This window comes from Echiichthys vipera (genome assembly GCF_963691815.1).
Source record: "Echiichthys vipera genome assembly, chromosome: 10".
Taxonomy (NCBI): Eukaryota; Metazoa; Chordata; class Actinopteri; order Perciformes; family Trachinidae; genus Echiichthys; species Echiichthys vipera.
Window position 1 is genome coordinate 19,367,380 of NC_139835.1, and position 12,647 is coordinate 19,380,026.

Below are 12,647 nucleotides of genomic sequence, written 5' to 3' on the forward strand. Positions count from 1 at the left end.
GTAAGATGTATTTTGAAAACATTTTTTTTTTCCATATACAGAAAAGCCTCACATGTCTTAATAATTATTATTTTTTTTAAAAATCTGTGAATGACTTACCACCACCTGTGGCACAGTGTCTACCTCAGCCTCAGCTGCAGCCAAGCTCTTGTACTGCTGTGGACTCTCAATGACCAACTCCTTCTTCGGAGCTTTACCTGCCCTTCCTTGCATTGTCAACAGGTGTGGTAAGATATCTCCGAGCTAGATCCCAAAAAGAAGCGGACAGCCAGCATATCCGATAAAGAAGAATCCTAGTACTGGATAAAGTTTGGCAAGTTTGTACTTCTCCTCACAGAGTCATGCACACACCCTCCCTCCTCAGACTACTCTGCCTGTCTGAAAGCAATGGACTCACACTCAGGCAGAGGAGATGGCCCCTCCTACACTCAGCTGTGCTGCCTGGGGGAGTTAAACACCCACACACACACACACACACACACACAGGCACACACAAGCTATCTGACCCCACAGTAGCCACCTGCACAGTGACACAGGGTTGACAAAAGGCAAACAAAAGATACACATTCCTCAAGTATTACAGTCTGGTCAGGGACTGTCCACGCCTTGTGCGGGACAGCTGAAATAAGAGCCGGCTTACGTTTCATCAAGAAGAACAAGCTAGGAGAGAATGGCACAACAATGGGGCACTTGGTGTTGTAATATTCAAAGAAACCACTCAAGCATCAGCAGGATACAGCATGAGGGCCCAAACTCAGGAATCGCCTGGAGCGACTAAGAAGTGGTTTTCTGCGTAAACAACACAGATAAGCTGCCAGACTGGGCTCATCAGATTGTAGCAGGCGGGTCAGAAACAACATGGACAAATCTTGACCCACATTAACTGCTAAAGACTGATGGGCAGATCCTCCCGAATCATCATTGCAGCATATCTTCCAATTCGTCATCACAAACGGTGACAATCCAACATTAATGAAGTTTTTATGGGTGGCTCTGGTTCCACTGCAGCTGAGATGGTAACTGTTAGTAATCACAGTTTGAGTTTAGGCCCAGCTTCTGTCTCGCTGCTTGTTGACGCAACTGCTTCAGGGGCATTCCAACACGACGCAGCCCTAGTCAACCTACGGAGGAGTGGGCCCGACCTACAGATTCCTCAGTGGGCCGCGGCAGGGGAGGATGTTATCTTTTCACGCCTGCATCTAAGCTAAACGCCAGGGGACGGGTCAAGTCAGCTGCTCCTCTCCCACAGTCATATGCCCCTTTGGGCCCCACACAGGGATCAGTATTACAGTCAAAACCATTATCATGATATGGATAGGAATTTTTTTCTCATCAACATATCACAAAGAAACATGTCACATGTGAGCAGCAGAATCTGGTAAAATGGTAACACCACATGATCGCCACAGTACAGGTCCAGTGAAATTCAGTAAACTGTAATTCTGAATTATTTCAAATCAGCGGTTTCCAAAGTTTTAGACTGTGCACCTCCCCTCAGACAAAGCTTAGAAAAAGGCATCCCCTCATTTTCCCCATTGTTTACCGGTTTAGTTTTGCTCAATTCCTGGATGGGGACCTGGTGATATTATTTGACCCCACAGACAGTCAACAATTGAGACAAGCTTATATTGTTGTTTGACATAACATTAGACTAGGCTATCTCTGACTATCTCTTTAACTAAAATCACACACATTTTGTTTATTCTATGTAAATTTCTTTTGATAGCTAATGTTTTAATATTTCTTCACTTTGATTCACTGAGCCTCCCCTACAACAGTTTGGAGGCCCCAAGTCCCCCCTCATCTTTTAAAAAACATCTGATTTAAATGGTAAGTCGATAAACGGATGAGTCAATGGCAGCTAATTATCTCAGTCATCTGTCATGCAAAAATTGTGAAAAATCACAAAACATTTTCTAGCTTTAGCTTTCTAGAATATGAATATCTGATTATTCGCTTAAATATATGTAATTGTGGGGCGGCTGGTGGCTGAGTGGTTAGAGCAGTTGTCACATGCAAAGAGGCTGAAGGTCCTTGAGGCAGCGGCCATGGGTACGACTCCGACCTGCAACCCTTAGCTGGATGCAACTGATTCTGTCTGTTGTCAGGTATTTTGTATATCACTACAGCAGATCAAGTAATGAAAGTGTTGTCAGTGACTTGTTAATGGTCAGCACAACTACACAGAATAAATTAATAGTTTAGTCAGAAACCACATTACCACAATGTCAGATTTCACATTTGCTCTGAGCAAACAGCTGTGATTCAGTGGGTTGATTTGAGGCAGGTGTGTCCAGGCATGCATCCACTCTGATCTATTAATGCCATTCAGCAAACACTGTCCGGGCACAAATGTATGTGAATATCAGAACAGTTAAATTAAGGGCACTCATTCTGTTTCTCTGTGTGCAGGTGAGGCAAGGGTCCACTCCAGATGCCACAGTCTTAAAAAAGGCAGTGGGCTTTGTGAAGACTGAAGTGTGCTGCCAGCTCAGTCCATAGTGTAAAGTTGTGAACTGACTGAAAACTAAGCCCGTGGACTGCCCCCCCCCCCCCCTCTCTTTTTAAATAGTTTGAATAATTAGCCACAAGCCCCAGGGGTACCAGTGAGCCCCCAAATTTTCACCGTATCCTAACCCAATCTAAGCCCTCACCCTGACCACTGAAGGCAACTCTATAATACACAGCATTCAAAGGGAAAACAGACTTTGACATAAGATGAGGTTGCACCTGCCTGGCACATCCCAAGGCAAGCTCTTGTGACAGCATGAGAAAAGCAACCTATGATGTGAACTGCCCTCTGGCATAGATCCAGACCAGCATACATTGATATTTGCGGGAATTATGTGTGTGTTTAAGGGTTATAAGTTGATCCTCCACATTAGGGGGAAGCAGGCTCCTAATCAGTTTCAGCCTGGGGGCATATCAGCTCACTAAGAGCAGCAAAGAGAGTCATCATATACTTTCTGTCTCAGGTACCTCTGTGATTTTCAGTCACTTTGCTACAATGCTGTACACAACACTGGTGAACTAAATGCTTTAAAGGTTAAAAAACTACATATTTGGCAAGATAATGAAACATGCACCAGGATTACATTTGTAATTTTCACTTTTCAAATAACTATATTTCATTGGATGTTTATCATAACGACAATTCCAGTTTGGATGCTCATAGTGCAGTATACTCTTCCCTATCCTCTAACCACAATCCTTGGGCCAATTTGACCTTTGTATCTGAATTATGCTATGGTTAAATACTGTTTCACTGACACAATATTTAATCCATGAAGTCATTTTACATTCTGACCACCCAGACTCTGCAGGAACAACAGTAGCGACGTTATTGTTCAATAAAAATGCAGATTAGTGGACTATCCTTTCAGCTACACTAAAGCACACAGGCTACAGTCAGTGGAAGCTCAGTAGCATTGTTGGACATTTCCTTTAATGTACCTAATTGCACATAGAGAGTAATGCAACATAACAAGTACTAGATGTCTGACTTTGATCTCTGAGCTTGTACAAATGCTCATATCTGGAACATTGGAGATAAATAACTTCAGAGAGACTTCTTTTCCACAGCGCTCTGCAGCCCTGCGACATGATTCTCAAGTGACCGACAACTACACGTTGGTGTGGCACAGTGCTTAGATTAAATTCAGACCTTACAATGTTATGCAGATTCATCCATGGAAACCAATACAAATGGATTTCTTTTGGGCAAGTTGGCATTTGGGTCCGTGCAGGAAGGCCCACTGAGCCCTTTTAGTGGCAGAACAAACACTTGTGTTGAGCAACTAAGTGTTCCCATGATCAGAAGCAGACCAGCAAGATGTTTTGAAAAAATAGTTTTCTGCTCAGATACAGCTGAATTATGCCCTGTACTCAGTGTAAACGAATCAGTAGTACACAAAAATAGATTGTTTCCTCGATGACTACATAGACAGGAACGGAAAACAACATCTGTGTTGTGATTCAGAGATCTGAAACTGGGCTTAAACCGATCAGGAAGAATGTCTTTTAAAAAAAAAGATATAAATCATTAATGAACCACTTGATATGGTTGTTAGTTTCAATTATGTGACAACACTGACAACAATCCCACATCATCTTGCACAATAATCAAATTCTGTCATTCATCTTCACATAATTATAAATAATATAAATTATTTTAATTAGTGTTGTTGCATGGTCAAGTTTGGTTAGCACAACATCTGAGTGTAATAAACCTCCTTAACATTTCCACCCTATGATGCAATGCTGACCAGACTCACTATAGGAAGTTTAAGTTTACTGATATATCATGTTAATTACAGTACTTTAGTGCCTATAGTTTTCCAGATTTGGGCGGTTGGTGGATTTCTTGTTTTTTTCCCCCTCTCATTTCAGTTTATTTGTTTGTTATCATTGTGCAATTTCTCCACACATACATTTTTTTCCCCTTTTTTCCACATCTATTAAGTTATAATTCTGGACGGACTATGTTTGGGCTTCTTGATTACATAACACAGGGTTGATGCAATCACCAGGCCTTCCGAGCATGAGCCAAAGCAAAACAGGGTGTAACCTGGAATGTCACAAAAACATGGCCCACCCCGCTACAGCAGCAGCACCAGGACCCACCATCCTGCAGTTTGTTTTCTAGTCCATCCCCCAGAGAGAACGGAACTGTGCTCTGACAATTAGATTTTAAGATGTAGGTAATAATGACACTGCCGCGTCTACACCCGCTCTCAATAACGTTACTGTAGTAGGATGTGGGATACAATGGCATCAAAAACAACAGGATGAGGCAAAGAAAGTCGTCTCACACAACAGAGACCTGAGTTAATGTACAGCAGTACACACCGCAATACAGTCTATTGTTACTATATTTATTGATCAGTGCGAATCTTAAATGTAACAAACAGCAGCATTAATCATCAACATCATCAATACTGTCAAATCTGTGGGAAAAATCAAACTGCTGTTGCCAGAATGTCTTTTAAGTACATGAGCCTGAGTGCTTGAGATAATGGTCCAGTGTATCACTCAGCAAGAGAGCCACACACACACTCTCACGTCTGAAGCTGAGCAACGTTAGGGTTGCTGAAACATCTCAAAAGTAGTAAGCAATCACCAAGAAAAACAACCCTGTTGCTGAGCAAAGTGTGCTGTTGTGTTACTGTAAATCCATTAAGCTAAGACATGAAAGCTGTAGGGTTGTTGTGTACACAGTTTGTGTGTGTAATACTGATTATCTGTCAAATGTTACATATTTAGAGTGATTTCAAAGACTGGATAATAATATCTATGTAGAGATACGTACTGTACTGTATACAGGGAATTATATATGGAGGACAAAAAGTGACTTAATCATCAATAAATACAGAAATATTTTAAATAAATAATACACTGAATATATACATAAGTACTGAAATAAAAACAGAAATAAATAAATGCAATTCAAACCACACATTAATAGATAAATGTAATCAAATGCTTAAATAATAATGAATGAATTGGTCATTAATTGGGACCAGTTTATTCCGATGGTGAGGTTAGCACCGCCTACCTAATTAACATACAGACAAAAAAAATTAAGTAATAAATAAAAGTTAAACTTTGGAAATACAGAAACAAATATACATTTGTAAAAATGTAAAAGAAGATAAATGTATTTATTTCCAGATAAATTACAACATTTACTTATTCAGGTTTTTAATTTATTTACTGATGTATCTATTTCAAAATATTTATTTGTTTATGAATAAGTGTTTTTCTGTCCTCCATATTAATAAAACAGGTCACAATGTCATATTAAAAACACATGCATCAAGAACATGACCCATCTTAGTCAAGGAGGAAAGGAGCGCATTAGTCAAGTAATTCAATCTATTAAATGGATTTAATCTGTAATCTGTTTTTGGTTGATGAAATGCAGACCCAGTTAGGTATTTCATCAACTCCCCAAAACAAAGAACTTATAAACATAGCATAATTGACTCATTAGGCATGGTTCACTGAAAGGGAAACCATCACAAGTCTAAGTTAGAAACATTACTCCCATAACATCATCGGATAAAAGGCGCTTTTATCTGTGACCAAGCTGACGTCATGGCTTTCTCTTTCTTTCCCAGGAACAACATTCCTCTGATAAAACCAGCAGACACCTCAAAGCTTCTGTTACAGCATTCAAACATGTCACAGAAATAAAAGGAAGGAAACTGAATCACTGTTTAAGCAAAGAATGGCGAAACATGAATGCAGAAAGGTGTTCTTGATAGCTTTCTTGAATTACAACAGCATACGCGTTGATGCATTATCTCAAATCAGTGACTTTTATTTCTGGAGGCAGATCACTTCCTGAGGAGGCTGAGATGAGAGTTTCCATGAGGAAGGAAAAGGCAGAGCTGTTGCAATCAGCGAGTGACAAAGCAGAGCAGTGAAAAAGCCAAAACAGGTCTTTTAATTACTTACTCCATGCCTAGAGAGTACAGATCAGCCTACACAGCTTCCTCTGTGAGTGTGTGTGTGTATGTGTGTGTGAGTGAGTGAGTGAGTGTGTGCGCTTGGCCTTTAACCCCATCATCTCAGTTTTAAATTCCCAGACATAATGACCTTTTGCAATCAGAAGGAATTAAAAGGGCAAACATAATGGTGTATATATTTTTATGACCAGCCCTAATGGATAAAAAAGGTGCAAATAGTGACGAGGAATCCCATACAGAAAGGACTGCATGTTTGCCTGGACAATTTTAGATATTCTTGTAGATTATATGGAGCATACAGTGGCGGCCCAAAGTTGACAAAAATGTGAAAATGATCAGATGAGTCAAACACAAGCCATCAATAAATAAACCGGTTCATTGCATGACACAAAAGTAAAAAAAAACAACTCTATTGACACACATTCACATGTGTACTTCCGGTCCGTCCCCAATATGTTATCCTCTTAAATCCTTACTTACACGTTCCTATTACACTTCTGCCCTTACTACAAGCCTGACTCAGAAGGTGGAAGTTCCCGATTTAGGTTTTAAGAAATGTAGCATAACCGGCAGTGACGAGCTAGCGTCAGCCGGGTATTTACATCTAGCAGGGGAATGTCGCCACAGACACACAGATGGAAATACTCAGTGAAGAGGCAAGTACAAGTGCTTTCATTAGTGGATCATATGATCAATCACCACTGTTTTAACTCACTCGTTGATGGATAGGAAGTTAGCAGACAACTAGATGAAATTAAGACGGATTAGATTTTTAAACTTCTTAACAGCCATATCTGTTGTTTTATGCTTATGTTAGCTAGCTAACCCTAGAAAAACAAAAAAACAAATGTAAAGCATTTCCCTCAGCAGCTAATGCTAACAAACTTAGCTAGCTAGCCTGATAGCAAAAATGCTAAGGAGCTGAAAAATAACATGAGCAGGTTAAAAAGTAGCCTATACAATGGACCAACTGATTGGAGGTTGAGGAAAAGAATAGATTCATATTTATTTTTAACTTTTATTATTATTCAATTAACTGTAGGTTTTTATTCATTGATGAATTTAGTTCTATTTATGACCGGCCGATAACCAACCGCGGTTGCACTCTAACAAAAATCTGTTAAGAAAACCACATCCCCTGCACACATTTAACTATTGATTTGTAAGACTGCTAAATGCTGACAGTGGATTAATTGACCCCATCTGGATGATAAGATCATTCCTGAGCCAAGAGAAGCAACCATGCCCTTGACCTAATTCCCTGCTCTCAGCCGGGGCCACTGTCACTCTGCTCTCTGCTGTGAATCTGATGAACCAGCGACAGGACGGACACACACACACCCACACACACACGTACACACACACAGCATAGTAAGTGAACACAAACAAGAAGGGCAAGACAAGCTGGTACGGAGCAGCAGAAGCCCTGCCAAGCCCGCTGGTTCACAGATGAAGAGCGGTGATTGATTTCCAGCAGACACAGCGCTCACTGTCCCCCCCTCACCCCCTCACCCCCACCCCAGCCCACAGAGGCTTTAACCCATGCAGCAGCGCTTAGTGAGAGGCAAAATCCAGCCCTCCTGCTGCCCTACATTTCATACTGTTAACACTCGTGGGTACATATTCACAAGGCTGAAATGATGAGGATGATGTTTGCTGTAGTTGCGTCTATAATCTGTCAAACATAACAGGCACTGCACCAGTAAAATGAATGATGTGTCAATGTGGTGAAAAGGTTGCACATATATATTCTAATATCATTAACATCTGAATTATTTATCATATTCATGTATTGCATATTTCCATCTCAATAGAAGAAAAGAGGGACGGAATGCAGCATAAATAATTTGCAAACATGTCAAAGTCAAAGACCCACTTAGATGCAGTTCAAGGAGGAATAATGTGTTTTAGGCAATTAAATAAAGCATTCAATACACAGCATGCACACCTACTGTATATAGTAGTGCTGAAACATATATTAGTACAGTAATATAAGATATAAGATCATTCACTAATCAAGCAAAAATGCTAAACAGTTGGTAGTTTAAGTTTCTTAAATGTGAAGATTTCTTGTTTTTTATCTGATTTATTATATTTGCCGTTAACTATTAATCTCATCACTAGTTTTATGATACAGTAGCATTAAAAGACGGCTGACTGAGCAGAAAAAATTGTTTTTACTTTTATGCCATATTCAATGGCATTTGTGAGAAAGGGTCTCACTGAGCTACTGTTAGGGCTGAAACAATCAGACACTAAATCGATACACAATTTTGATAGTCAATTTACCAAGGCAAAGGGCTTAACATTCACGGCTTTCGTACTTCAAAATATGAGGATTTGTTGTTTTTCTTTGTTTTGTATTAAAGGAAACTGAACATGTTCGGGGTTTTGGACTGATATTCAGCAAAATACTACATATAGTGTCCACCCCCACCGCCACCCCCACCCCCCCCACACACACACCTTAAGTACTCTCGGTGTTGGGAATGCACGCGACTCTCTCCGACTCAGCGCTCGCTCAGCCTCAGATGGCCCAATGGGCTCAGCTGCTCCCTTACAGATGTAGCCACTACAGTTCCTCTCTAAGACCGTGCGCAGCCCATCAACCACAACGGCGCTGGTGGTGCACCCCATTCCTCCAGGTCCAAACAGGCATCAGTCACGAGAGCCTGCCAGTGACCCAGTTTCCTTGATCGTCTCCTGCTCCTCCCTGGTCCATGATCTCCAACTCTGACCCGCAATCGCACAGCTCCTGACCCAGGGAGAGAGCCCTGGTGTCCAGGCAAAAAGCATCCAGTGAGGAGAGATTGGGAGAACGGCTGAGGGATGAATTTATGCACACACAGAGTCTAACTGTAATTCCAAGCTGCCCCACTCTGTGCTAGCAGGAATATCTCAGTCAGCAGACGAAAGCGAGTGAGTGAGATAGAGAAGAGAGCGAGGGATGGGGGGGATGAAGGATGCTGTGTGAGCTCTGCTGCAGCTTCAACCAATGCTGAGCTTTGTTGCAGCGCAAGCTCACATGTGCATCTGTCTCACTTACCAAGTCCCTTGCCCACTCCTCTTGAGCCACTACAGTATGTGCATTTCTTAATTCTTTCCTCCCTTTATTCATGCTTTTCATTTACACATTTGCATAACATAGATTTGACTGCACATGAAATGAATCAATCTCTTTAATTTCTTTACTCGACTAAATGAGACTCCTTTTTGGAGCTGGATGAATAATTGTGAAATAAATGGGTTACAATAAATGCGGTCTTATATCCAGAGGGAGAGTCTGATTCCATGGTCAGGCAAACAGCAATATGGCTGAATGCTTATTTAGTTCAGCGTAGAAACCAGAGCCACTGGCAGAACAAATGGATGAATCACAATGAATGGATGGCATATAATATGCAGCAGTCAGCAGCCCATGTTGCATTAAAAATAAAAATACTGTATGAATTGAATAGAACATCAAATAAAAATCAGAAAAGGTATCACATATTTACTGCAATAACATGAAAACCTTGTGATCTGACTCAAGTGTCAAATAAATCTCCGTTGACAAAACATCCCAAGGACATGGGAGGTTTTAAACCTTTTTGGCCAGGACATCAAAAAGGGAGGGGTTTTGTTTTTTACGATAAAAGATTAGCTGCTGCTTGATCACAAACTGGTCTTTCTGCCAAGTAGACAGATATATTGGGAGTGGAACAACAACATTTGATCATACACAGGCTTTTTAAACACCAGGGAATGATTCACCCACTAGCATGGCCTTTGATAAAGATATCTCAGCACTGCAATGAGGAAAACAAAAGATTAGAGTTGTTCCAATACCGGTACCATATCAGATATCAGAAATGCCTGGTATTGGCGAGTATGCGAGTCTATATGCACCAAGCCGATGTTACGCAATTTATTAGCCACCCCTAAAAAAACAACTTTAAAAGTAGTTTCACCCGGATAAACAAAGTTTTCCCGGAAAACAATTCTTCTTTGCTGCTCTACAACAGTAGACCACACAACAAGTTGCACTGTGCTGCCACTGGCATCTGCTGTTTTACAGTGGGGAAGAAGAACATATTTACGGTAATTTATTAAGTGATAACAGCCAATTCTCGCTGCACAGACAAACAACAGCACGTGCGGTGCTAGTGTGGAGTGTAACGTTCATCCGGGCTAGTAAATGTCAGCAGTTTAGCAGTTTTTTACACTGGAAAATCCTACAAGCAAAACAGTATGCAAGGCAGTGCGTTTAGTTTTAACGCACTGATATCGGATCGGTATCGGTCGATACGCTAGTTGAGGTAGGAATTGATATGGAAAAAATAGACCCACAACATCTCCACAAAAGATAAAAGCAGGAGAGCAGTAAAATAAAAGATGCAATCTTGCTAAAAAAAAATTTAAAAGCTAGGAACATCTCTTTCCTCTCCAGGTTTTTCAAAGACACTCACTCTCAGTTTAACAGTGTCCTTATCATAAAACCCAACATATAGATCCACCTGTGGGTTACAACTGTGTTAAAAGACATTTGACAAATACACACATGATGTCAACCTGCCGTGGTTGCCCACGTTTCACCCTCTGATTACGAGGAAAAAGGGGGTGAGACAAGGAAATAGGACAGTGTACATCTTGGTTTATTTATCTCTGCCTCTCCCCTTCCTGCCGCTACAAATTGAACACTCAAAGACACCTTATGACCTCAATGGGAAGTGTCAAAAATCCTGCTTGTCACAGTGGCACGCACATGCTATAGCTACTGAAATACAGTACACTGGCAGCAGTTGTGATAACCTGCATTAATTCTGGAACAAAAGCTTGCTGGCAACATCCTATTAGAGATCAAGCATGTGAGAAAACTTTGACCTTTTATTGAGTTGCATTAAAAAGGTGCTGACGAAGGAACACCCCTACAAACACATCACACGTGCACGTCTGGAGAAAGTGAAGTGATCCTTTACATCATGATGGTGCACTAGGCCATAAATGCTTCCACGCATTTCTGCCTGCTGCTCTGTTAATATTTCAGTAGTGCTTGACACACTGAACTACATTTGAGTGTACAATGAGATGAGCTGTGGAAGAAAGCAGCTGAGTAGATGAGGGGATTCAGTAAGAGAGAGAGAGAAAGGATGAGAGAGATACTGGGGGAGGGGGGGCAAGACTTTGATTATGCCCATTGATCTATTAGAAAATACATCTCCTCTTGGGTTTATCCCTTTTCTCACACCTCAGATCCAGTCTGCATCCCCATGTTGCTGCAAAGAGGGATTTTAGGCTTACTATATAAAATAACAAGAAGCAATCTGGCGTAACACTGGACAAACTGCAAAGTTATAAATCCCCTTTTTGAGGCTGCGAAGGCAAGAAGCAGCACAGATTTACTTGAACTTGCACTCTTTCTTTGTGGCACACTGAGTGCACAATACTGAATTATGTTGACATAATGTAAGTGGCAACATGGTTTTCAAATATTTTTTCCTATTGAAATGTTATAAAACATACTAGAAATTCATAAAGACTGACTAAAAAAACAAAACATATTTGTCCATATGAGACCAAGGTACTTGACCAAGGCTTTGCTTATGTAGTGGACAATGGTGCAGGACTACAAGCAGACAATGTTTGAAGTGTCACAGCTGGTGGTCATAAACCTTTTGCCCTGAGGACTCAGATTCTTCTTCTGCATGTAAGGACATGTCTGCAACAATGCAATGAGGCTCTGACAATACTGCTGTTAGGGGCGTTGTATGTACAAGATGTCCAAACACTCACACACACAGAGAGAGAGAGAGAGAGAGAGAGAGAGAGAGACTGAAATCAAACCTGGAATGTGGCTTTTATATGGTATGCACTTAACTCCCAGGCCACCATAACCTGGAAACATGTGGATTGTTATATGCTTGGGTCCCAATTAAGCTTGTGTATGTATACATTAAGCTTGTGCACTCACTCACTCACTCACACACACACACACACACACACACACACACACACACACACACACACACACACACACACACACACACACACACACACACACACACACACACACACACACACACACACACACACACACACACACACACACACACACACACACACACACACACACACACACACACACACACACACACACACACACACACACACACACACACACACACACACACACACACA

The 12,647-nt window shown here is 41.1% G+C and overlaps 1 protein-coding gene across 4 annotated transcripts in view; it reads right to left on the reverse strand.

Annotated features, from left to right (window-relative positions):
- LOC310952837 (dedicator of cytokinesis protein 9) overlaps nucleotides 1-12,647 on the reverse strand; it is an 81,229-nt gene that overhangs the window by 49,336 nt on the left and 19,246 nt on the right. For 2 of the 4 annotated variants that reach the window (XM_083921588.1, XM_083921586.1), the window contains exon 1: nucleotides 100-356. The exons of the other annotated variants lie outside the window; for them this stretch is intronic. In XM_083921588.1, coding sequence (XP_083777714.1) covers nucleotides 100-213 — 114 coding nt within the window. In that variant the 5' untranslated portion in view covers nucleotides 214-356. Of the gene's footprint in view, nucleotides 1-99; nucleotides 357-12,647 lie in introns of those variants that run through there. 4 annotated transcript variants of the gene reach the window in all.